This window comes from Terrapene carolina, unplaced genomic scaffold, assembly GCF_002925995.2.
Source record: "Terrapene carolina triunguis isolate 2854851 unplaced genomic scaffold, T_m_triunguis-2.0 Scaffold69, whole genome shotgun sequence".
Classification (NCBI taxonomy): Eukaryota; Metazoa; Chordata; order Testudines; family Emydidae; genus Terrapene; species Terrapene triunguis.
In genome coordinates, this window is record NW_020664420.1 from 18,232,589 (window position 1) to 18,260,185 (window position 27,597).

Sequence of the window (27,597 nt, forward strand, 5' to 3'; positions counted from 1 at the left end):
GCCACCTCTTCTCACGTTCACTGGCCACTTTCCTGTCCTGTGCTATTGTGTCCCTCCACACTTTCTACTGAGCTCTTTCAGCGCGGGACGCCTGCATGAGCTCAGAGAACATTTCATCGTGCGTGCGTTTTTTTCGCCGTCTTATCTGAGAGAGCCTTTGGGACGGAGGAGGGAGGCTTGAAACATTTGCAGCTGCGTGAGGAAAAAAAGGGAGAGACGTATTTTAAAAGATACATTTTACAGAACAATGGGTATACTCTTTCACGGTGAACAACACTATTCACATTATATAGCACATGTGATTATAGTACAAGGTCATTTTTTGCATCTTATATTGAGTGCCTGCGGCTTTGGTGTTAGAGATCAAACACGCGGGGCAACAGAATTCGGCTTGCAGGTGGTCATCGTAAGCCATAGTCTTTCGGCTTCTGCAACCTTCATAACAGCAGCGCCCTCCTTTTCCACACCAAGCAAAGCCCGTTGAGTTGTCCATTTAGGGCTGCGGTTTTTGTGTTAACGTGCAGCAGCAGAAACCAAACTAACCTTCCCCCCCTCCATCCTTTTCTCTGGGATAACTGCTTTAACCCTCCCCCCACCGCACCACGTGGCTGGTATCAGGGAAGATCCCTGCTAGCCAAATGCGAACAGCTCAGCACCTATGCCCCCTCCCCCGCCCCCCACCGCTTAGCTAACTGCGGGGAGGATTTCTTTTCAGCCACAGGCAAACAGCCCAGTAGAAACGGCCACTTATGAATGTCCCCTTAATTAAATTCCCGTATTTCAACCAGGTTACCATGAACGATATCACTCTCATGAGGATAACACAGAGAGATAAAGAACGAATGTTGCTTGAATGCCAGCAAACACCAGGACCATACGCTGCCAGGCTTTGTCATGCAATGATACCAGATTACTTGCTACTAGCATGCCGTGGTAAAGTGTCCTACCATGGAGGACAGAATTGTAGAGATATTAAAGAAGGTACTAGCAGTGATTTCCCCCAAGTGACAGTGACCCCCCCCATAATTTGTCCCCCACACTTTAAAAATCCAACAGTTTCACCAAGTACAAAAATCTCTTGGGTCTTCTGTTAAAACTTGTAAGCTACTGTCTGTAGAAACCATTGATTGTATCTGTCTTGTGAAAGATACTTTCTGTAATTGATACAATGTAAACAAATGCTATAAGCCGTTAACAGATTTTAACTTCATTGTAACAGCAACGGCCCCTAGGAACAGACCCCCACCCTCTGTGATTAAAGGGCCGGGAGTCTCAAATGAATTAGCACACACCCCGAAAGTGGTGGAGACAGTAAATTAAAATATGGTTAAGATATGGAATGTATGTTGATGAATGCTTGATGTACATGAATGGTTAGGGAGGTGCCAGCCTAGAAAGGGAGTATCCATCGGCCGAAGAATGTGTAAAGTGGACCACCAGAATCCCCGGAGGGTAAACTGGGATCCACCCCATCACCTGGAAGGATGAGAAACACAAACTTTGGACAGTTTGGAGCCACCAGGAATGTGCCATCTGCTGATTGAGTCAGCAACAGCAGAATGAAACAGCTCCCATAGACTAACATAGGAATTAATTCCTATAAGAATGGACTCTCAAGACTGAGGATTTTGAGTCTCTGGTTCTGCTGCCAACCTCCAGGAGCATCAGGTGCACCTGACACAGACTCGGCTCCATCCTCATGACCAAGATACCTGGCCAGTAACTTGGCACGAGCAACTTCTAGGCTGGTAACTATAACACCTATACAGAACTTAAATGAATGATTGTGTAAATGAATATATTGTGTGTGTGTGTATATATATATATAAGGAATAAGTAGTGATAGGAATAAGTGGTCAAACAACGTTGTTTACTTTTATCTTTTGGTTTATCATTATATTTACAATAAATGTGGCATCTTTGCCTTATCCCTCTTAATAAGATCCTGCTGGTTTTTATTCTATTGGTATAACACAGGGGTAGGCAACCTATGGCATGTGTGCCGAAGGCGGCACGCGAGCTGATTTTCAGTGGCACTCTCACTGCCTGGCCACTGGTCCGGGGGACTCTGCATTTTAATTTATTTTTAAATGCAGCTTCTTAAACATTTTAAAAACCTTATTTACTTTACATACAACAATAGTTTAGTTATATATTATAGACTTATGGAAAGAGATCTTCTAAAAACATTAAAATGTATGACTGGCAGGCAAAACCTTAAATTAGAGTGAACAAATGAAGACTCGGCACACCACTTCCAAAAGGTTGCCGACCCCTGGTATAACAGAATAAGGCTGCTCTACTCAGAAACCTTCTACAAAGGCTTTTAGAGTACCTCCAGGAGAGCTTCATGGAGATGTCCCTGGAGGATTTCCGCTCCATCCCCAGACCCGTTAACAGACTTTTCCAGTAGCTGTACTGGCCACGAATGCATCCCAAGTCCTCAGGGCAAATTAATCATTAAAAAACGCTTGCTTTTAAACCGTTTTATATTTACAAAAGGTACACTCACCAGATGTCCCTTCTACAGCTCCTTGGTCCGGGATACCGCCTTGGGAGGGTATTTCAGTCAGGGTGAGAAAAAGATCCTGGCTGTCGGGGAGAACGGTGTGCTGTGTGCTCTCCTCAACCTCCTCCTCATCTTCCCCGTCCGCAAAATCCTGAGGCATGGCAACTGAGAGTACCCCATCATTGGAGTCCACGGACGGGGTGGGGTAGTGGTGGTGGCCCCCCATAGAACTGCCTGCAGCTCAGCGTAGAAGCGGCATGTCTGCGGCTCTGTCCCGGAGTGTCCGTTTGATTCTTTGGCTTTCTGGTACGCTTGTCTCAGCTCCTTAAGTTTCATGCGGCACTGTGTTGAGTCCCTGTTGTGGCCTCTGTCCATCATGGCCTTGGAGATTTTTTCAAATGTTTTGGTATGCCGTCTTTTGGAACGGAGTTCTGATAGCACGGATTCGTCTCCCATACAACAATCAGATCCAGTACCTCCCGTATGGTCCATGCTGGAGCTCTTTTTCGATTCTGGGACTGCATGGTCACCTGTGCTGATGAGCTCTGCATGGTCACCTGTGCTGATCAGCTCTCCACGCTGGGCAAACAGAAAATGAAATTCAAAAGTTCGCGGGGCTTTTCCTGTCTACCTGGCCAGTGCATCGAGTTCAGATTGCTGTCCAGAGCGCTCACAATGGTGCACTGTGGGATCCCTCCCGGAGGCCAATACCGTCGAATTGCGTCCACACTAACCCTAATTCGAACCAGCAATGTCGATTTCAGTGCTACTCCCCTCGTCGGGGAGGAGTACAGAAATTGATTTTAAGAGCCCTTTATGTTGACAAAAATGGCTTCTTTGTGTGGACGGGTGCAGGGTTAATTTGATTTAACACTGCTAAATTCGACCTAAACTCGTAGTGTAGACCAGGCCTAAAATACAACTGCATTTGCTCCAATCCCTCAGACAGAGACAAACACCTACAGGATCACTATCAAGAATTCTTAAAACTACAATACCCATCTGGTGAAGCTAAGCAACAGATTGACAGAACCAGAAGGGTACTCAGAAGTCACCTACTACAAGACAGTCCCAACGAAGAAAGTAACAGAACGCCACTAGCCGTCACCTAAAGCCCCCAACTAAAACATCTCCAGCGCATCATCAAGGATCTACAATCTATCCTGAAGGACGATCCCTTACTCTCACAGACCTTGGGAGACAGGCCACTCCTCGCTTACAGACAGCCCCCCAACCTGAAGCAAATACTCACCAGCAACTACACGCTACACAATAAAAACAATAACCCAGGAACCAAACCCTGCAACAAACCCCGGTGCCAACTCTGTCCGCATATCTATTCAAGGGACAACATCATAGGACCTAACCACATCAGCCACACAATCAGGGGCTCGTTCACCTGCACATCTACCAATGTGATATATGCCATCATGTGCCAGCAATGCCCCTCTGCCATGTACATTGGCCAAACTGGACAGTCTCTATGCAAAAGAATAAATGGACACAAATCTGACATCAGGAATTATAACATTCAAAAACCAGCAGGAGAACACCTCAACCTCCCTGGTCAATCAATAACCGACTTAAAAGTGGCAATTCTTCAACAACAAAAACTTAAAAAACAGACTCCAACATGAAACTGCAAAACTGGAATTAATTTGCAAACTGGACACCATCAAATTAGGCCTGAATAAAGACTGGGAGTGGATGGGTCATTACGAAAACTAATTTTACCATACTAATTTCCCCCTACTGTTATTCACACCTTCTTGTCAACTGTTTGAAATGGGCCACCCTCATTACCATTACAAAAGTGATTTTTCCTCCCTTGGTATTCTACTGTTAATTGAATTGTCTCATTAGACTGACCCCCCCCCCACTTGGTAAGGCAACTCCCATCTTTTCATGTACTATGTGTGTGTATGTATGTATATGTGTGTGTGTATGTATGTATGTGCATCTGATGAAGTGGGTTTTAGCCCAGGAAAGCTTATGCCCAAATAAATTTGTTAGTCTCTAAGGTGCCACAAGGACTCCTCATTGTTTTTGCTGATACAGACTAACATGGCTACCACTCTGAAACCTGAAACATTTATAATCACCATATTGGATTGAGCTATCTTATGCAGTTTTCAATGTTTTGATTTAGTAAAGTTTTACCTTAATTTCTTGGTTTGCCAGTGGTTCCAGTCAGTGACCCCTAAAAGTTCATGCTGACTGGCAGAGGGCACCGGTATGCATAAGGGTTACAGGGATCCCCTGGGTCAGGTATGTACATTCTAGTTCACTGATTACCACCTGTCTACCACAAGCCTGTGTTCACTCAGTCTTTCGGACATGTATATACAGAAAACATGTAAGGAGATATATACACACTATATATATATATCTCCTTACATGTATATATTATGTGTGTGTGTGTGTGTGTATATATGTTCTTAAGGCCTTATAGTTAAAGGCAGGTCATTCAGAGGTAGTGTGCATTGAGACAGATTCCACAATATAGGTTTAATAGGGTAACCACTAATATCTAACACAGTAGTTGCTGACCACTACACAACTCATAGCAGGAAGAAAATTACCAAAAGGCTGTACCAGTACAGCTTGCCCACACAACTACTATGCTGGGACATCATCAGTTTAGCACAGAGTGCGACGTACATAAAACCAAAACAACGCTTCTGCAGGTTTCTGAACTAACCTGGCCTTAAACTGCTTGGCTTGACAACTTACCGAATCAGAGTACAATGTTCTATGTCTGCAACTAGAACGGAGGAGTTCTGGACCTTCTGAATATATTCATGTTCAAGCTGCAGTGCTCATTACCTGAACCTCCACTATCAGAGGCTTCCACTTTAGATTGAAGGTTTTTGTCTCAAGTTTAATGCAATAAATATAAAGGTGTCTCTGGCACCCTAAACACAAGCAATGCAAGTTTTTCCCTGGTTCAGGTTTGTCATTTTCAAATTTTAAATTAGAAAAAAGGTCATGTTGGCTAACTATATCCAAATGATTCAAGAGCAAAGAATGTTGAATGTTAAACTAGAAGTTGTGTAACTGGCTAAAACATTCACAAAAAATTAGGAAGTCTCACCACAGGGATAAGTTTGGGACACATTTAAGTGGCAAGTTTCCCTTTTAAGTTCTGTGTAGGTCCTCTTAAGCAGGGGTGGGGAACCTATGGCCCGCGGACCGGTTCTGGCCCCTGCTTAATTTCATGAGGCCCACGGCAAGTCTCCATGCCACGGTTTGAAAGCCCTAAGCCTCGGTGCCCCCCCCCCCCTTTCCCCACTGAGGAGGGAAGCTAGGATTGGCAGGCTGTTAAAAGTCTAGTCAGCTCCGCGCAGCTCCCGAAAGCGACCGCATGTCCCTGCGGCTCCCAGGCACAGGGGCGATCAGGGAAGTTGCGCCCGCCCCCAGCGCCGGCTCCGTAGCTCCCATTGGCCAGGAACCGGAGCCAATGGGAGCTGCGGGGGCAGTGCCTGCAGGGGGCAGGCAGCACACACCATGCAGACCCACCTGGCCTCTCCACCTAGGGGCCGGACATGGCAGTCGCTTCTGGGAGCGGCACAGAGCCAGGGCAGGCAGGGAGCCTGCCTTAGCCCTGCTGTGCCACCAACTGGGAGTCACCTGAGCTAAGTGCTGCCCCGCCAGACCCTGCAAATCCCCTGCCCCAGGTCATAACCCCCTCCTTCACCCCAACTCCCTTCCCCAGCCTGGAGCCCCCTCCTGCACCCTAACTCCCTCCCAGACCTTGCACCCCCACCCCAACCACCTTCCCCAGCCCAGAGTCCCCTCCCACCACCCTGAACCCCTCATTTCTGGCCCCACCCCAGAGCCTAGGGGAAGCCCGCAAGCGTCAGCTCACCCCGCTGTGGGGGGAAGCCCCGAGCCTCCACACCCCCCGCGGGGCTGTGTGTAGCCCACGACTGATTTTTTCTGTGGATCAGTGGCCCGACTGAAAAAAGGTTCCCCACTCCTGCTCTAAAGAAATGTTTCCTGCTTAGCCAAATACTAACAAACATCAGAAAAACTGCATAGCACGTCAAAAGATTTCAATAAATATTTAAAAGAGCACTTTCAACACAAAAGATACAGATAAGTACAAGGCGTGAAACAGTTTCATGTATCTCTCCAGATTTCATTTATTACATGTATGTATCAACATACCACTGTTTCTTTTTAAAAGCAAAGAATGTCAAATTTTAGTTTAACAAAATGTTAAGTGGTGTTAACTATTGCTTAACTGAAATGTTCTGGATTGAGCAGGCTGCCAAAATAGCTTTGTTTTTTGAAGTTAATACCAGTTTGGATGGACAAAGCAGTTAGATTGTGTTGACTTCTGTCATAAAAGTATCCTAGACTCTCAGATAAGTTGCTTATATTACATTCCTTTATAAACACTAGAATTTACCAAATTTTAAAAGGATTTTACACTTAATTTATATAATAGGCATGAGCTCTTCCTACTGATTTGTCCAATATGGATTTTTGACCCCATGCTAGTATTTCTAATGAGCACAAACTAACAGTTCCATCTCATTACTTTGGTTTGTGCACCAGCACCAAGAGCATCAGAAATACAGTAAGTGATTAACTTCAGCTACAAAGCCAGTAGAGGGCACAAAAGAGCGGTTCAGGTCCACAAACTCATTTTGTGATTATTTTTAATACTTATGAATCCAACTGATATTTCATACCAAATCTTAAAAGCAGGTCAACGACTGGAACTATACTACTTGGCAGTGTTGCTTTTAAGACACAGCATTCTCAATTTAAGGGTCTGAAACTCAAAAGCAAAAAAAACCATGTTGTTTAATCCATCCCTGTTCTAAATATTACAGCACATGATAGCTATCCTCATTTGTTTAGAGAGTCTTCACAATTTTTGCTGAGTGGAAGATGTAGTTTTTGCCCTACCTTTTAGTGTCCGTAAGTTAAATCATATTATTATTATTTGATTAACTTTAGTTTAAATATCATACAAATACAAATAAAGTGTTCTTAAAAGGTATTTAAATACTTAAAAGGCCTATTTTGGGGTTAGCGCATTTAAAGTGCATATTTACATGGAGGAGAATGCAAAAACTACTGTTGAAAGGTGGATTATTTTTTACATAACAATGAATTTACTGGAATACTCTGGTTCCTGCACAGTACATCTCTGTTAAAAAAAGGGATTAATCCACAATGTGGACTAACATTCACTTTTAGAACAAATTTGCAGGTTTTTTGCAATAGACATGTAGAAGAGCATCAGTTTGGTAACAGTAAAACTCAATAGTTTCAAAAGAGCTTAATGGGCTATTTTGACTCCACCTTCCCACTTGCAGCCCAAAGAGCTTTCAAGTGGACATTTATGCCACATTTCAGTCTACAGCAATTCTTTTTTTTTTTTAAAGAAAAGATTATATCTAAAGTGTGCATAAACCTGTAACTATAACTGATCTCATTACAATGGCTTTATTGGTTTAACCATCTCAGGGCTCTTCCTCTTAACATTTAACTGGAGTTTAACTTTTCATGCTGAGTACAGAGAAAATAAGGCTGTTTAAACTACTTATTTGATAAGGGTAAAATCATTCATCTACTTGCTCCACCTGTAAAGTAAGAGTTTATCATTTCAAAATCTAAACAATAAATACATTGACTACCATTAGAACTTCTGAGTAAATCTGCAGTATAAATATCTTCAAACAAGTATCATTTGAAGAATAATGTCTGAAATAAAAGTTCATTCTACAGTAGAAACAAGCCCTTTTTGTTGCTATTAAGTCACATGCATAAAATTCAAACTGTTATCTTAGTTTTGCCCAGTTCTGCCCTGCAATCCACATGCTACTCAGCACACCACCTTTCCCGAGATTATCATAAAGTTGCTTACAGTTTCTGTGGATAACAATGGGCTTTTCTCTTTTGCAGACTCGTTGTGCTTAAATACTTATCTGCATAAAGAAGTTGTGTGTATGGGACCAAAAGCATAAATTGGTCACAGTCAGTTGAGAGTGTCAGCAGAATAATTTAGCACTTACATAGGGCTCTTTATCCATAAATATCAAAGTATTTAATTTCCCTTCAAAATGCTAGCTCCATTCTACAAATGGGGAAAAGAGGTATAGAGGTTAATCCTGGGCCCCATCCATTAGACCCTAATGTCTCCCATACATGTTTGGCATACAAAAAGAATGGTATGTGATTTCTCTGCATCTTCAGAAGTATAGTTATGAAGCAGATCAAGTACTCAATTTAAAACCAAGTCATTTTACTTACTAACTCCAAATATCGCTTTTTTTAAAACCCAAACTATATAATTCGATACCATTCTCTTCAACTGTCTGATTGACAGAACACTTGCTGGCCAGTTAATGTATTAATTGAAGCAGCATAATTTATTGTAGTTAAAATAATTTGTATTAAAAAGTAGATTTATAGCAGGCAACAACAACAACAACAAAAATCTAGATTTCAGATGAAACATAGGGAAGAGTTACCTCACTCAAAATAAATGAGTTTTTCTAGTCACCGGAACAAACATTTTCCAAAAAAAAGTCCTGAAGTAGATACCAAAATAGTAGAAAAATCTCTGGAAGAGCTGAAAGATCTACCACAAACCATACCACAAAGCAGCGTTGTAAAAGTTTGAAGAGGGTACAAAAAAAATCTTCATTTCAGTTAGGCCAACATCAAGATTTATTTTCCAAAGTCTATTCTTTATGCTTGCATCAACTCAATGAATCTTAGCATATTTTTCTGTAAAAGTATATGTATGCAGGGTTGAAGTGTTTGGTTCATTCAGTTCCAGACTGCTATGAAAAAACTGTACAGTTGAATATTCAAGGCTAACCACTTTATTTCATTTGAACCCATCTACCTAATTTTTAAAAAAAGTGTTCTGTCACATTCATCTTAAAAGGTTAAAAAAAAATCACATTTCACTGAAGTTAGATACATTTCCTTTGTGTCAGGTGCAAAAAACAAAGCTCAAAAACCAGTTTTTTCCAAGATTTCCCCATCCCAGGAATGGGAAATGATTTCAGGTCTCTTCTCAATATTCTTGCATCAAGAGAAGAAAATTTTTCAACTTAAAATAATGCAGCATTCTGATGTACTGTCTATCTCTGCAGTGATTCCCTTTTCCGGGTGCAGGATTTAGTAGGATTTCAACAGACTGTATTAAATTTCTTCATTCTTCTAGCAAAACAGTGCGCAATGCATCTTCTGTATTGATCAATATTGAAGCTATTGCCCCATCATTAAACTCAAAAGAAGTTCCTCCATCTACCACCATACAGGCATCCCAACAACGTGACCGGACACAAACCCTGCAAAAAGCAAGACAAGTGATCAAGTGTCTTGAACAAGTGTTATACTCAGATTTCCAATAAAATAGTTAGAAAATACATTACTTCCCTACACTACAGTTTTGGACAAGGGGTTAGTTCTCATAGACTGAATAGCCCCTTTTCTTTTATGTGTTAGTAAATCAGAAAAAACATCCCAAGCCAGGGTCGATAAAAATAGATTTTTTAAAATTTAAATTAAATACATTTATTTTAAAATAATCAAAGTTTGTTTTTAAAAAAAATAAACCTATTTAAAATTACACTTGAAACTGACAGCCTACTTTAAGGCCTAAACTTACTATAATCTAGTAAAATAATTTAAATTAAATAAAAAATATTAAGCAGTATATGTTTGCTGGCAAGTTGTAAACAAAGTCAAAGCACTGAACTGGTGGAAGTCACTGGGTCAGGAGAAGGAATCAGAAATTGTTGAACTGCAGAACTAGCTTTTGACAGCAGCAGCTTCTTCTGTACTTACAGAAAGAATATTTTCTTTATTTCAGTTTATTCAACTAGTTCAATTAAATGACTACCTAATCCAATGTTGAGACACTAATTGGGAGTTAGAAAAGCAGGAAAGCGTGCTTTCCTCTTCCAATCTACAAATAAAAACTAGATGAGTGGATGAAATCTACCAGTTCTAAAATCTTGAAGGACATAGTGACCAGAAACAATCTGTTCAATTCACTTCATAGAATATCAGGGTTGGAAGGGACCTCAGGAGGTCATCTAGTCCAAACCCCTGCTCAAAGCAGGACCAACCCCCAACTAAATCATCCCACCCAGGGCTTTGTCAAGCCTGACCTTAAAAACCTCTAAGGAAGGAGATTCCACCACCTCCCGAGGTAACCCATTCCAGTGCTTCACCACCCTCCTAGTGAAAAAGTTTTTCTTAATAGCCAACCTAAACCTCCCCCACTGCAACTTGAGACCATTGCTCCTTGTTCTGTCATCTGATACCACTGAGAACAGTATAGATCCATCCTCTTTGGAACCCCCTTTCAGGTAGTTGAAAGCAGCTATCAAATCCCCCCTCATTCTTCTCTTCTGCAGACTAAACAATCCCAGTTCCCTCAGCCTCTCCTCATAAGTCATGTGCTCCAGCCCCCTAATCATTTCTGTTGCTCTCCGCTGGACTCTTTCCAATTTTTCCACATCCTTCTTGTAGTGGGGGGCCCAAAACTGGACACACTACTCCAGATGAGGCCTCACCAATGTCGAATAGAGGGGAACGATCACGTTCCTCGATCTGCTGGCAATGCCCCTACTTATACAGCCCAAAATGCCATTAGCCTTCTTGGCAACAAGGGCACACTGTCGACTCATATCCAGCGTCTCGTCCACTGTAGCCTCCAGGTCCTTTTCTGCAGAACTGCTGCCTAGCCATTCGGTCCCTAGTCTGTAGCAGTGCATGGGATTCTTCCGTCCTAAGTGCAAGACTCTGCACTTGTCCTTGTTGAACCTCATCAGGTTTCTTTTGGCCCAATCCTCTAATTTGTCTAGGTCCCTCTGTATCCTATCCCTACCCTCCAGCGCATCTACCACTCCTCCCAGTTTAGTGTCATCTGCAAACTTGCAGAGAGTGCAGTCCACACCATCCTCCAGATCATTGATGAAGATACTGAACAAAACCGGCCCCAGGACCGACCCTTGGGGCACTCCGCTTGATACCGGCTGCCAACTAGACACGGAGCCATTGATTACTACCCGCTACGCCCGACGATCTAGCCAGCTTTCTATCCACCTTATAGTCCATTCATCCAGCCCATACAGATGATACTTGCTTTAATAAATCAGTTTTAAATGCAAAACATGTTTTGATAAGAAAAAAGTTTATCATAAAATGTATGTATCTAGCACATTTAAAGTAGTTTTATTTAACTAATAAAATCATTTTACAATGTTTGTGTTTGTACATTAATTGAATTTGAATTTCCATCCAAATAGATGCCACAAATCACAAGTAAAATAATTAACCATCTAGTACAGTGTTTTTCAACCTTTTTCATTTGCAGACGCTTACATTGCCTTACTATGCCTCTTCAGACCCCTTTGGAAATCTTAGACATCCTTTGCAGACCCCCAGAGGTCTGCGAACCACAGGTTGAAAACCACTGATTTAGTAAATAAGAAACGTATCATTCATTTTGCAATGTAATTAAAAAATTGAAAATGAATAATCCTAATAAGTGTAAAATAAGTTTTATAAAAAGGTATATACATATAACGTTTGTTCCTAGTTAGCAAAAAGAAATACTAAATTTAGTGTAAAGGCTGTATTTAATTGCAAACCAATCACTAAGAATCAACCGCACTTGAGGAAAATAAGTACAAATGCAAAACAAGGTTAAAAATCAATTATTTAAAATCAATCCACCCTGTCCCCATCCATATAGAATCCCACTGAAAGAATGCACTATTCTTCAAGCATCTTTTCAAACGAACTTCAAACTGTACTAAACAGTAAAAAATATACAGTATTAGCACTTTGCTTAGGAGAGGGAAGGAATCTACATGAAGGATGAAAGTAGCCATCCAAATGCCATCCAGCCAGAATTACACTGTCTGCTAGAAAAGAAAGACAGCCCACATAGTGCAACTGTTCAAATAATGAGAATGCCGTAGCTCAGTTAAGTTTTGAAAGGAAGCTACAATTAAACCCATTTAATACTGACTTGCTTAATGGAAGATTTCTTACAAAACTCCATGGAACGTGAGCCAGTTCAGCACAATGCTACCTATTTGATGTCCAATTAAAGTCATGAACATCAATTTGTCATTGCATACAGCACAAGCAATTTCAGTATTTCTAATTAGCAGCACTAATGATTTTCAAACAAGGTGAAAGGTTTACACATTCTTCATTGTATGCGAAACAGATGTGGGCAGATGGGCATGATTTTGCCTTTTACCGCTAAGGAAGTGCAAGCTTGAAGGTGATATTGCTTATTAGAAAATCCCTTATGTAGAACTAGCTGATTACTGTCAATATTAAATGAGTTTGACTATACGTATTTTAAGCTAAAACTTTACCTATAAATTTTCTAGAAGCAGCCTCTTCTAATACTGAACAAAACACCAACAGACATTGCCACTATCATATTCTTCCAGTTAGCTTACCTTTAAAATGAAAAGGAATTCAACTGTTGGGGTTTATCCTTCAGAACGTGTAGAAAGTGAGAGTGGTATTAATAAAAAATAAGTTTTCAAAAATGTCACACTGACCAAAAATGGGACAGCAATTAAAGCAAGAAGAATCCTAAAGCCATTAATCTACACTTACACATGTGGGGACTTCTGTGAGCAGGGATGGATTAAGGCATAGATGGGCACTATAGTCCCAAACCCTGGTTCCAGATCCAACATAATCAAGTCAGAACGTAAATGTTCATTTAAAAAAAACAGGAAAGTTTCTATCCTTATGGTCACAAAGAAAAGCTTGAAAATGTGACAAGCCTGAGAATGCAGAAAGTCTGAAACAATAGCTCTGAGACGTGTAAACTGGCCTATGTATCACCCCAGAAATTGGTATGAGTGAGACAGAAGAATGCAGTAGGTCCAGCCCACACACTCATGTAGATTCACCCCCACTGTTAAGTAAGTACTGGCCCTTACCCATGCTACTCCCAGAGAGAGGGAGGCTCCTGCTGCCACTCCTGGGGGATGTTAATGGGGCCACTGCCACAGCCTCTCCATCACCATCACTTCAGATTGGGGGGGGGAGGGGACAGGACCACAATAAGAAAAGAGGGCTTCAGGGGGCCTTGTGTTGGGGTAGAACTAGCACCCCCGATTGTCTTAATCTTGTTTTGCCCCCCCATGAGCAATCCACATGTAGTAAAAACTATTTTGAAACATTGCTCTACTGTACATTATCTAGAACTCAGCACTTTCCATAACCTATCTGTAATAAGAAGTACAATGCAACCATTTAGAAGAATGAATGAATGTCATTAGAAAAATGATATTCAATCAATGAATGTCATTAAATTCTATTTATCATAGCTCATATCTTATAACAAATATACTCAAGTATTACAATAGCTCAGTATAACCTACAACTCCAGGCCAAAAGCCTTCAGAAACAGACACCTTCTTCCAACCATGCTTAAACTAGGAAAAAAGCTCCAGTGAGGCCAAAGACCAATCCTTAAAAAACAGATCCCTGAGCAACAACAGTTTTACCAAGGAATGGACAGCTCTCTACTGCCGATAAACAGCAGCGGCACAGCTGTGCTGCTGTAAGCTGTGCAGTGTAGACGTAGCCTTAGTCTGGACGGCTTGAGGAAGACCTGTCAAATTAAAAGCTTCAATATTTTCATAGGGATGAGGAGGACATTTTATAGACCCTTATGCTCCCGCTACCACCCATGCGTTTTCTGCAAACAAAGTCTCATTTTACTACAAACTTCCTATTAGGCAAGGGTTCTGTCAGACTTCCTAAGAAAAGGAGTTTCTAACCAGCCCACAGAAAGACAGGATCAGCAATTCCTTTGCACGGGACCATTGGTGTGCAGAGAGGAAAAGGAGGTGGCAGAATCTGTTTAACAGGCTGTATAAATGGTGTCCATTGCTGGGAGAAAGGAAACAGTGACTCACCTCCTTTATTGAGGGTGACTATCTTTCCAAAAGTCACATCACAATTTCATAGAAACAAAGCAATCTTACTTTGGGGGAAGTGGGGGGTGGAATTTCAAGGCTTAATCTATTAAATTGGAATGAGATTATTCGGCATTTTACCTCTCCACTGTCCCACCTTTAACTTTGTACCAAACAAACCTAGTGTAAATTTATACTCAAATAGAATGTCTCCAATACAGAATAAGCAAATGGTGGTGAGCATTAATTGCTAAGAACTCATCCCATATCAAAAGCTTCCTGCTTTAATAGTTTTCCTCTACTACTATTTCTGGGGGGCCTCGATCACATTTAGACCTCAGCATGTTGAGTAAACTCCCTAGTTTTGTTCAGTTTAATATTGTTTATATTTTTGCCCATCTCATGTGATCTATTCAGGTGAAGTGAAATTCTTTCCTTGGTCTGCTCAATTAGTCCTGAAAGCATCTAAGAGAAAGGAGGACACTTGCTTCCGACTCAGTATGGACACAGAAACCTGAGTATCAAGCACATTTAAGTCAAGCTCTCAGGCTACCTATTTTATTTTACATATTAGTTAAACATTAAGTGTTCAATTACATGTATAGGCAATACTTACTTTGAAAAGAAGCCACGCTGCAGACTACTTGAAAAAACCCGGTTTGCAATAGGCTCTCGAATACTGAAAAACATCTTTGGTTCTTCTGGACTATACAGCAGGGAGTCATTATATTCATTTGTTACTGTAAGTACAAAAATTGGATCATCACTTTCTCTAGAGGAGTTAGTAATTCTCAAGGCTGTACATTCCAAGCAGAGGAACAGTTCCACTATCAAACTGTTTAGACAGCATTTATGATTTTTAGAAGTGCCCAGTTAGAATGAAAAAGATGCATCTTTACAGGAGGAGTCATTACAGTTCCATTGAATGACTAACCACTGAGTGGCGCTCTCAATTCAGAACCATTATTCAAAGTATCAGTTCTCAATTGTAAAGAGCTGAAATTCTCTAACAAAATATTTATGACACATTAAAGATTCTTGAATTGCAGATCATATGGTACATTATATTTAATTAAATGTGCTTCCTCTTAAGGAAAAACTACTGTTTAGTGTAACAAAGCACTTTTAAGTGCTGTAATTGTTAAGTAATAGAATACAATCAATATGAATTATTAAAAAAATGCTATAAAACTACTAAAAAAGTTGTCATTTTCACTAACCTTTCTGTATTAGTTCCCTGCTCAAAGGAAGATTCAAGCTCTCATGCTTTTTAGCTGTTGAACCAAAGGAAGAAAAGGACCCAATTAGACAGGATCATCTTCAGATAAAATTAACATGTAATGCTGTGTGTGCTGTCAACTCACCAATCTTAAGGATCTCTTCAACAGCCTGGGTTGCCACCTTGTTAATATTATAGGACCTAAACATGGAAGTAAAGATAGTGTTTGGTAAGTAACACGTGCTGACAAAATCTCTTCTATAAAGATTTCAAAATTATCCAGGAGAAAATAATGTTGTAATCAGGGTTGAGAAAAGATGATAACCATTTCAGAAAATGCCTTAACACAACTTTTAGATTAAAAATCATCTACATTTTGGAAAGCATAGTAATCCAAAATTGAAGTTTCACTTAAATAATTAAAAGATTTGAAACACACAAGTAAAGTTATACAAATAATCTTAATTCTGCCTCTGTCACTATCCTTAGATCCACCAAGCAATAGCTGGCAATTGTTTTCTTTATATCTAAAAGAAAATCAACTCAAAACCTGCAAATTGAACAGTCTATGTGCATATCCCTCTTGCCCTCATTCTTCCACCTACTTATTGGACCTAGGGTTGCCAACCCTCCAGAATTGTCCTGGAATCTCCAGGAACGAAAGATTAATCTTTAATTAAAGACTGTTGTGATGAAATCTCCAGGAATATGTCCAGCCAAAACTGGCAACACTAATTGAACCTGATTCTCATTTACAAAGACTCCTTTCCATTACTTTGGCAGTGTAAAAGGGACTTAAAATGGAGCATATTTATGCTTGAGTACCGTAAAGGTGCCTGAGCGTAAATTAGAATCAGGCCCATTAGGTCTTCTAATTTAATAGAAGACCTAATGGGTCTGATTCTCATTAAGGCAGGCTTTACACCACTCAAACACATATATTTATGCTTTAAGGCCCCTTTATACCACCAATGTAATGTAAAGAGTCTTGGTGTAAATGAAAATCAGGCCCATTATGTTTTGTATTAAATTAGATTAGAAAGCTCTTTGAGACGGGGACTGTCTTTTACTATGTTTTTATACAGTACAGTAGCACAAGGCCTTGATCCTGTATTAATTTCCTGCGCAAAGGAAGAATCAAGTTCTCTTGCTTTTTAGTTGTTGAACCAAAGGAAGAAAAAAGCCCAGTTAGACAGGATTTAGGGACTACTGGAACAAAAGCAACAGAATCTGCTATAAACTTCAACCTTTGCCATCTTGTGCTCCAGATTCATTTTAAAAGTTGCTGTTTCTAACACTTAAGATTGTGAAGATAATCATGAAAATAGGAATAGTGAAGTGTTGTCTTTTTGTGTGCAGGAAGCATCCATGTGATCTGCCCCATTCATCTCACTGGATTTTTAACTTTGAAACTGAGCTGTCTTTCAGTGACTTAACTATTGTATTGTTATCCATCAGGCATCACCCATCCGGAATCATCTGCCTAATGTACATTCCCAGCTGCCAAACACTGCAGCAGCTCACCCTACTCAGCTGCTAAGCCCTCCATGCTCATCCTCAACAACTACCACCTGAAATTATGTATTTTCCAATATAAAATTCTGCAGTACAATGAAAACTGAAAAAAAATGTGTGGACAGTGTGAAACAACAATTTATTATAAAAAAACACAGGGGCTACATTGAATTGAGTGACACGAAATTTGGTGGACTCTGCAAATCCAACAGAGGCTGGCTCCTTCCCCCTCCCCAGCCACCTCTCATCTACAGGTGGCTTCTCCCTCACATTTCTCCTGACCAAACCCTGTGTCCCCAATGTAGTTTTCAGTTTCCCGATCCTCCAAGATTTTCCCTTTCCATCATGTGCTTGTCTGTCTGCCACTCCCAGCCACGAGAGCCATGATAGGCAGAAAAACTGAGCACATATTGGTCAATGATTTTTCTTTTAAATTATGCATTAGTTATTTATCAGATAGAAACTTGGTTTGTGGCAACTCATATATTGCCCAAAATAATTGGCCTGATGTGTTAGAAGCTAAAGAAAATGAGCATATCAGAGAACAGTTTTAGAAACTTCAAGTCATTCAAAATTTGTTTCAGATGAGAAACATTTAGTACTTTAATATTAAAATAGTGACACTAACTTACCAGGCTTTTGATCCTGTTCCAGTGCATACATTGAGCCCTGAACTCTTCTGCTTTTCCCATGGACCATCATCAACTGATACCTCATAGTAGGAGGCCCTATGAAGCGAGAATTTAAAACTGGGTTTGCAGGACTTATAGTTCACCCTGAATAAGACAGAACACATAGCCCTATATCAGGCATGTATAAATCCAGAAGGACCAGTTTCAAATATGGCTGACAATTTCACAACAGAGTTTTGTACAGTTAACTTTTGATATGGAGGTAAGTATTGCTTTACTTAAAAAAAAAAAAAACACTCATGAGACAGCAAACTACTTTGCTAGCATAAATATTAATTTGCATTGCTACACCTGCAAGAAATCAAAGTTAAACTATTTTAGTAGACTTTCAAAGTTGTCCAATCAACACAATGTTAAATTTGAAAATTGTGTTTCTACTACAAAATAGCTTATGACATGTTTTGAAGATTCTAGTATTTTCCACATTTCAACATGAACTTTGCTAAGCAGATTCTTCAACTGTTGATACCATTCATATTGCATTCCATGCAGGTGAGAAACTCTTTATAGTTTATATACTGGTCACAACTTTGTGTACAGCTGGGATTTCTGTGCTTTCTGAAATGGAATTACATATGCAACTATCTCCACTTGTACAGTTATTGAACTACTGCATAAACTATGCTAATGCCGTCATTTGGTCCCATGTTACCAGATTACATCAGAAAACTCAAACTGGTAGGAAATTCCAGTGAACTGAAAAATTCTAATGCCAGTAAGTAAGAGCAAAGCTTCAAACTTGAATTTGTGATCACTTCAATAGCAAGTTATAAATACAGCTGGATTCTTCAAATAGCTTTGACAATTAAAATCACCAAGATTTGTTTTTGCTCTATACAAATTCCTTTTAAACTATAAATGTAGTAAAGTAGTCATCTTGTTACATGACTGTCTTGGAAAGCAATTACTTTTCTGTGCAATGCATTATGGTACATCTGCTAAGCTACACTGAGAGTGGCATTTTTCTTTAAGTCTCAAAACTTCCCTGGGCTAGAGCTGCTGAAATATGAGAGTTAGTTCCGTTTATAAAATCCAGTCTAGATCATGAAATCTAGCTTCCTGAAAAACACAGTATGTCAGCAGCACACATTCATTAGTAACATTTGAGTCACACTTCAAAAGCTCTTCTTAGAAAGTGAGCTGTATGGATGATAAACTCTTATCTGGATAGGCTGGGAAGACTACACCTTGAAACCTGGTCCTAACTAGCTTCATTTTTGTACATGAACCCAGAGTTTTAGATGAGCACATTTTTAAAGAACTCAACATAGAAAGATGGAGGAAACTGAAACCAAGTTATTAAGAAATGGAGCACAGATAAAGTAGACTTACCTGTCAAAGATACGACAAGCACCCTCAAAGCAAGTTTAGAATAGACAGTAGTTATTCCAATATCATTACTCATTTTCTTTACTGACCTGCTCAGTAAGCTCTTGTAGGGAACTTTAAAGCCTTTCCTAGTAGGTTCTTTCCACTGTTACTGGGACAAAAGAGAGGGGGAAGGAGGGCAGGTCGTGGAATGGACATGTGCAACACACCTACAAGAACAGTTAGAGAAAGGTAGGTAACTGGTTTTTCTTCAAGTGCTTGAACATGTCCATTCCACTGTAAGTCACACATGAGCAGACAAATACGGTGGTGGGCTCAGAGTCTACTTGAATAGTGACTGAAGGACAACTCATCCAAAATGGCATTATCCTGCACTGACGGAAAATAGCATAATAAGAAGCGAAAGTGTGGATTGATGACCAGTCGCAGCTTTGCAAATGTCTAAGATTGGCATGAGAACCAAGAAAGCTGCCTTCGTTGCCTGTGTTCTAGAAGAACACGCTGTGACGCTGTCTGGTAGGTCGCCAGCTCAGACCACAGCAGCAGGCTAACAGCAATCAAAGGAGCGTCAAAAGACATGGTAATGTGTGTTGGCACAATTCAAAGGAAATGTGATGGTATTGTCTTCATTTATCTGTAATCTGCTGAATATTATTACATTACAATGTGCATTATACACACACACACACATATATATATATATATATACACACACACACACACACACACACACACACACACACCTGTACTTAATTAGCCCTAAATCAAAGGATGTATTAGTGTTTAGATGAGAATTTACTCAATGTGTAGAACCGCATGAAATCTAATGGACTGTCTGGATGTCTGTAATTAAATGTATTATGTATGTCTATGTAACTGAATTGCCCATTAACCAGGACTGAATCGTTAGAACTGCAAATGAGAAGCACGCTAACTTCAAAGCATGGGTCGTTGCGTTCAACAACGGGAAATCTACAGACTCATGGTGTGCTGGGAACACTGTGCCAGACAGCTTTTCAGGGGAGACAGCTATAAGAATGAACCCTGGAAGCGACCCTATATCTCTGGACTCGGAGTCTGACGGGGGAATTCTGAGCAATTGGACAGAGATCCCCAAAGGCATTTTGGGTAATCCTGAGAGACTTATGAAAAACCAGATTACTACATCTCTGCTACCATTTGGACTGAAATTCTGATTCACCTGTAATGTGTTTTACCTGCTTTAATCTCTCAAAAACATATTTCTTTTCTTAACTAATAAATCTTAGTTTACCAGAGAAATTGTCTACAGCATTGTCTTTGGTGTGAGATCAAGAGTATCCGTTGACCTGGGATAAGTGACTGGCCCTTTGGGGTTGGGAGTGACTTAATGTGTGGTGAATTTTGGTTTTAATAACTTTTCATCGCTTAGTCCAGTTTGCCTGGGTGGCAAGATGCACTGGAAAGCCTAATGGGGACTGTTTGTGACTCTATAGTAAGACTAATATAGCAATTCAGAAGTGCACAGTTGTTACCGGCTTGGTGAAATCTAAGTATAGAATATACCACCAGTTTGGGGCGTCTACCCTGTTCTCTGACAGTTTGACCTGAGATTGGCACTCTCAGATGTGAGCTATTCCAGACAGCGTGACACACACCAATAACTCTAGCTGGTGGAGATACCTTGGCTAGCTGGTAACAAATGAATGCACAATGAGATGCAGGATGAGATTCTGAGTGGAAGTGGAGACTTGTTGGTCCTTAACCCTGTCTGCAACTGCAACAAACAACCAACCATGTGGAGAATCTAAAGGATTTAGTTCTGTCCATGTAGAAAGCTAAAGCACTTCTTGCATCCAATGAATGAAGTCTCTCCTCATCTCTGTAGACATGAGGTCTGGGGAAGAATATCAGGAAATAGACTGCCTGGTTAATATGGAAATTAGAGACTACCTTGGAGAGAAATTTTGGGTGAGGGTGAAGACAAACTTTGTCCCTGTGGAAAACTGTATAGGAAACAGACACTAGGGCTCTTAATTTGTCCACCCTTCTGGCTGAGGTAGTGGCCACTGTATGCTACTTTCATACAGAGGTGAAGCAGAGAGCAACTTGCAGAGAGTTCAAATAGTGGTCCCATTAACTTAGCTAGGACCCAGTTCAGATCCCAAGGGGAGAGGGGAGGGAACAGGATCTTGGAGATGTGGGTACTACTTGGACAAGCCCTTTGGGAACTTGGTAATGACTGGGTTGGAGAAAAGGATCTACCATCCATTGAGGTCTGACAAACTGAGATGGAAGCCAGGTGTATCCTTATGGAGCTGGTCACTAAACTCTGATGTTTCAGGTTAAGAAGATAGTACAAAATGAGGCTCGGGGAGCATGCTTTGGGGGTACAACTTTCTGCTGGGTCCAAACAGAGAAGCACTTCCATTTCGCCAGATACATGCCTCTAGTTGTGTTAACCATGAAGCATCCACGCTTTTAAGTAAGGTCTTGTAGGTCGGGATGCTCAGGGTCTTGACTTTGCACAAGACCCTGAGCAGCAAGGGAACTGGAGAGAAGGTGTACAGAAGAGTCTTTCCAAGGAAGTAGAAACCCATCTGCCAAAGAGCCGAGGCTGAGACCTCCCCGGGAGCAAAACCAATGGCATTTTTTGTTGGTCTTTGTTGCAAATAGGTCCTTTGAAGAGCTCCCCTCTCCCCCATGCAAAAGAGTGACCCAGCAATGTCTGGACATAGAGACCACTCGTGGTGAGGGCTGGTAGCAGGGAAGTGACAGGGACCCACACACAGTGAATCAGAGGGTCTATCCACCAAACCAGGGATGACAAATCTGACATTGGCACCGAACCACCTTGTCCAGGTGATGTCAACTTGGAGTATACACAGATGCTAGCCATGCCTGAAGCCTTCTGAGGTGTAGCCTGGCGGGCTGAACCACATACATACACCCTGCCATGTAACCTAGGATGCAGATACAGCTGTACATTGTGGTGGAGAGGGTATGCTTTCAGTTGAAGCACAAGGCTCCATTGTCTCGAACCTGGATTGCGGCAGCAAGGCCTTGATAAAGTCTAAGACTGCTCCCAATATAATCTATCCTTTGTACAGGTTTGTGAATTGATTTTTCCCAATTCACTAGGAGTGTCAGTGGGTCGAATGTGGACAGGACGGTGGATATACTGGATAACCAACCTCTGATCAACCAGTCGTCCAGGAACATGTGAACTCCTGATTTTAGAAGATGTGCTGCCAGTACCATCATGCATTTCGTGAATACCTGAGGAGTAGCTGAGAGACTGAACAGGAGAACCATGAACTGATAATGGGACCCCTTTATGGGAAACTTACGATGGTCATGTCATATCACAACATGGAAATTAGCATCCTTCAAGTTGAAGGCAGCACACCATGTCTCCAGTGAGGAATAATCTAGGCTAGGTTAACCATGCGGAACTTAATCTTCAGGAATTTGTTTAATTCTTAGATACAAAATAGGCCTGAGACCCTCTTTTGCTTTGGGAATCAGAACATACTGGAAATAGATGCCTTTCCCCTGACTCCCAGTGGAACTTCCTCTATGGCCCCTGCTTGAAGTAGTGACGGGATCTCCTGCTGAAGGACGATCTCGAGCATTGGTCCTTGAAGAAGGATGGAGAAGGGTTGTGGGAGGAGGGGTAGAAATGAACTGGAGGGCACATCTCAGTTCTACCATGATTAACATCCACTGATCTGATGTTATGTGGGCCCAAGCACTTGGGAAGTGGGATAAGTGGTTGGAAAACAAAAGGAGGGAAATCAATAGAACTACAGTAACTATGCCCTCGAACAATGCATCAGAGTGTTTGTTTGGAATGAGGTGGGCGGACAGGATGAACCCACTGATGCTGAAGTGGAGGGCAGTGGAAGACACCTCCTCTAACTCCTGCCCTTTCTCCTCAGTGGATTTTGAGACTGGGGAAGATGATCATGATGTCTGTATGACTGCTGAAGATGGAACTGTTTCCCTCTCTTTAACAGTAGTAATTCCAAGAGATTTTAATGTTGCCCCAGAACCTTTTAGGCTATGAAGCCTATCGTCCGTCTTATTTGAAAACAAAGAGGGACCTTTGAAAAAGTGGTCTGCTGGACTTTCGGGGGGAGACCAGAGAACTGTAACCATTAACATCTTCCCGTGGTAATAGCTGATGTCATGATTCGAGCTGTCACATCTGCAACATATAAACTGTCCTGGAGAGCAGTTCTGGAAAACAGATTGCCCTCGTCCACCATTCCTGCAAATTCCTAATTACAGTCCTTTGGCAGTTTGTCTTTAAATTTTATAATGTTCTCCCAGAGGGTGAAGTCAGCAGCTCAGGAGTGCCTGTTGGTTTGCAATCCTAAGTTGTAAACTCCCTGTAGAATAAAGCTTGTGTCCAAACAAGTCCAGCCTATTCACTTCTTTCAGCATCGACACTTGGTGACCTTACCTCTCCCATTCATTAGCAGCTGCGAAGGAACCCAGGGGACGGTAGGACTACAAATATTCATATTCCTTAGAGGGGACATAGTACCTCCTTTCAGCTCGCTTTGCTACAGGAGGTAAGGAAGAAAGCATGTGCTATAGCACCTTGACTAGCTTCATAATGGTTTCCTTAGTTGGCAGAGTCACCCTGGCAGGGGTCACCACTATCAAGATGTCCACCCACTTGTGGGAGCTTTCACACACCTCCATCTGAATATCAAGAACAGAGGCCACACTTCTTGCTAGGTCTTGGTGAGCTCTGTGGTGGTGGTGGTGAATCACTTGCTGCCTGAAATGCTTCATCTGGTGATGAGGAAAAGGATGTCACAGGACTCTGATGTAGTAGCTGCTCCATGGCATATGGTGGGGAAGCAGCCCGAGTTGGTTCTGGGTGCTTGGTAGCAATTTCAGTACTGGAGAATGATGTTCTTAGGGTCGATGTCCCTGGAGAAGTCTCAGTGACCCAGACTGAAGGCTACAGGGAAGACCTAGAGGGAGGGGGAATGTCCCATGGTGTCCAGAATGGCCACTGATAAGGGCCTCGGGCCCCAGCCTTGACAGTGTCATTGCCTCTTGAAAGGAGGATCAGGACAGTGTTGAGACAGCTGCACTGCCCACGATGCCCACATCTGTGATGGAGTTTATGTCCTCTTCCTTGTATGGGACACAAACAAATGTACCTTCGAGTCCAAAGATGAAGAGTCTGAACTGTTTGGTGCGAGGGTGTGCAGAATCTGTTGGTATTTGGGACAGGCGCTGGAAAGAGGTACCAGGAAAATCATCACAGGCTTGGTAGGCCATGGTACCATGAGTTCCTGACAGTGAGGTGGGTGCTGCAGGTGCACATTGTGAACCTTTTGCATTGCCAGGGATACTGGTACTGAGAGGCTAAGTAGGTCTCTTGTGGCTGCGTACACCTCCAGAATGCTTGGGAGAAGAAGTGGCTGATGGCTCTGTCTCAGACACCTTTCAGGGGATGCCCTCGATGGATCTGGCACAGACTCTAGAAGTAGCAATCCCTTCTTTAAAGCTGAAGGTTTCTCCTGTAAAAGACTCTTCACAGAATGTTTCTTAGAGTCTCTGCCTTTACTAGGCTTAGGCACCAAAACGACAGAGCACAGTACTCAATCTGAGGAAGGTCTAATTCTTTTCTTCAGTACCAATGAGTGGGACTGAGGAGCCACAGACATCTCTGGTGCATGCCACACCAAGGCCGACAGGTTCGGGGCTCTCTCCCCATGCAATGAGTCTGATCTGGGCTGAAGCGCTGCCTCCGTGAGTAGACACTTGAGCCTCGCCACTCTGTCCTTGAGGAGAGCTTAAATACCTTAAAAGTGTGACATTTGTCACTGAGAGGAGATTCTCCCAAACACTCTAAACAGGCCAGGTGTAGGTAACTGACTGATGGGTTTTAGTGCAAGTATGGCAGGACAATCCCTCGTGAACAAAGCATTGTTCTGGCACCCAACCCAGTACCGAAAAATGAAAAAACCTAGTCCAAAAGACCGATCAGTAAAAACAGCTAAAACTAACTTAACTAATTCCTAACAATAAGAGGGTGTATCTATACAGAGGAGTGAGGAAAGCATTTATGATAACTAGCGTAAGATTGCTCTGGTAACTGTCACTGGTGGTAAGAAGGAACTGGGGGGAGTCAGGGCAGCTCCAACCTCTTATACCAGCATGCAGTGGTGTGAGGCAGGCGAGGGCGCTCGAGTCACCCCGACAGGTACAGCTGAGGGAAAAAAGTTCTCTGATATGGTGCACGAGGCAAGCATTCACACCTACAGTGGAATGGACATGTGCAAGCACTCAAAGAATAGAAATGGGAGATAAAGGCCTGAAACAAGAATTTTAAACCTAGGGACAAAAAAGTAATCAGATATCTTGGAGCAAGCAGCACTAAGCTTTGGATACTGATTGTCTGAATTTTCACTCCCTTCCCCTACAAAACCATTCTCCTAGGACACAAACGCTTGAATGACAGGGTGAATGGTAACGTTGCTAGTGGTGGAGATTGTGGAAATAAAGGTCGGAAGTTTGGTTTTGGCCATGTTAAGCTTAACGTTATGACAAGACATCTAGGAGAAGATGCTGGACAGATCTCTATCCAGTCTCATATCTCAGTAAGTTAGGGATAGACAGGTAGATCTCCAAGTCATCATAAAGATGGCAATTGAAGCCAGGTGAGAACACGAAACCACCAAAAGGAAGGGTATAAAGCAACAAGGGAACCCAGGACAAAGCCCTGTGGGACCCCACAGGCACAAGGAGAGGAAGAACAGATCTGAAGGAATGGCTAGAGAGGTAGGACGACAATCAGGAATAGAGGTATGTCACTCAACTGTTCTACCACATCTTAGTAAATATCTATTTTTGTAACCCATGAAAGTCTGATATTCATGGGCTGAAAAGAAATATGGCAGCAAACACAAAGACTACCTGTTGAATTTTCATAAAACTGATATTTAAACAAAAACAAATTTAGACTGTCACATCTCAATGTTTAACAGTGCAGAAGTTAACTGTACCTGGATGAGAGAGACTCTCCAATGAAGACTTCATTTAGTGCTCTCACTGGCAAAAGATGTGGTCCAGAAACTTCAGATCCTGCAGGTATTAGGCAAATGATCGTTACTAAAACATGAATTATTGTGGCGAGTTTTAAATTACATTTCTAAAAACTGAATTCTCAAAATTTTCTTAATCTATTAAAAATAGCAGTAACTGATTATAATTAAGAGTGCATAAGTTCACAATCTTAATATCTATTTTCAGTTTTTCATAGTTTTCCTGAAGAGTTCATTTTTCTGACAAACTTTTCAGGCTTGGTCTCTACCCAAACAAACTTCTTCCAGGAAAGTTGAGAAAAAACAGTTTGGATATATGAATCTGAGAAGAACGAAAAAAGTAAGTTTTGATTGTGTCTTGCCAAAAGACAAGTGGATGACCAGACAAGCTGAATTCTTCTCTTCATGGTGAGGGTAAGTAACCACTGGAATAACTTATCTAGGGTTGGGATGAATTCTCCATTACTGGCAATTTTTAAATCAAGATTGGATGTTTTCCTAAAAGATATGTTCTATTTCAAACTGGAATTATTTCAGGGAAATTCTATGAAGTGTCATGTAGGAGGTCAGACTAGATGATCACAATGGTCCCTTCCAGCCTTAGAATCTATGAATAGGTAGAGCTATACTGGATTATAGCAGTGGTCCATCTAGCCAAGTTTCCAGTGACCACTATCAGGCTACACTGGTCTACAATTTTTGAGAAGTCGTCTGCTTCAGAGATAAAATGTGCTATTTATTATGTATTTTGATGTGCTGAATTCAAATATGACAATTAAAACAACTGATTGGCTACTGTTTCTAAGATATTTAAGTTTGTACATTTTATGTCTATGTATATTGTGTAGATAGTAGAGTTTTAATCATAATTTGTAAACCTAGGTCTTTTCATGTGTTTATGGTTGCTTTACATGATAATATTTCACCTGTCCTGTTTATGTAACACTTTAAAAATCAGCAAAAGGGTTATATAAATAACATTTATTATGAAACAAAAGGCAAAAAACTATTATGTACATAGTTTAATCCTATTCAGTGTCTACTCGGCGCGTCTTGGCTTGTCTCTTGTATTCATTAAATGGAGCATCTCCTGTCACTGTCCAGCAATAGTCTGCAAGCATTGATGGGCTCCATTTGCCCTGATAGCATTTCTCCATTGTTGCAATGTCCTGGTGAAATCGCTTGCCATGCTCGTCGCTCACTGCTCCGCAGTTCGGTGGAAAAAAATCTAGATGAGAGTGCAAAAAATGTATCTTTAGTGACATGTTGCAACCAAGGCTTTTGTATGCCTTGAGGAGGTTTTCCACCAACAACCTGTAGTTGTCTGCCTTGTTGTTTC

At 41.3% G+C, this 27,597-nt stretch overlaps 1 protein-coding gene across 3 annotated transcripts in view; it reads right to left on the bottom strand.

The window, feature by feature from the left end:
- Positions 1 to 3,060: 3,060 nt before the first annotated feature.
- Positions 3,061 to 27,597, bottom strand: part of NADK2 (NAD kinase 2, mitochondrial) — a 73,726-nt gene continuing 49,189 nt past the window's right edge. Inside the window, exons 7-12 of one of the 3 annotated variants that reach the window (XM_029910887.1) lie at positions 26,220 to 26,298; positions 17,818 to 17,961; positions 15,816 to 15,871; positions 15,672 to 15,725; positions 15,068 to 15,191; positions 3,061 to 3,088 (exon numbers count right to left, since the gene is read on the bottom strand). In XM_029910887.1, the coding sequence (XP_029766747.1) occupies positions 3,076 to 3,088; positions 15,068 to 15,191; positions 15,672 to 15,725; positions 15,816 to 15,871; positions 17,818 to 17,961; positions 26,220 to 26,298 (470 nt within the window). In that variant the 3' untranslated portion in view covers positions 3,061 to 3,075. Of the gene's footprint in view, positions 3,089 to 9,488; positions 9,832 to 15,067; positions 15,192 to 15,671; positions 15,726 to 15,815; positions 15,872 to 17,817; positions 17,962 to 26,219; positions 26,299 to 27,597 lie in introns of those variants that run through there. The other 2 variants (XM_026649049.1, XM_026649048.1) reach the window with 2 other exon arrangements.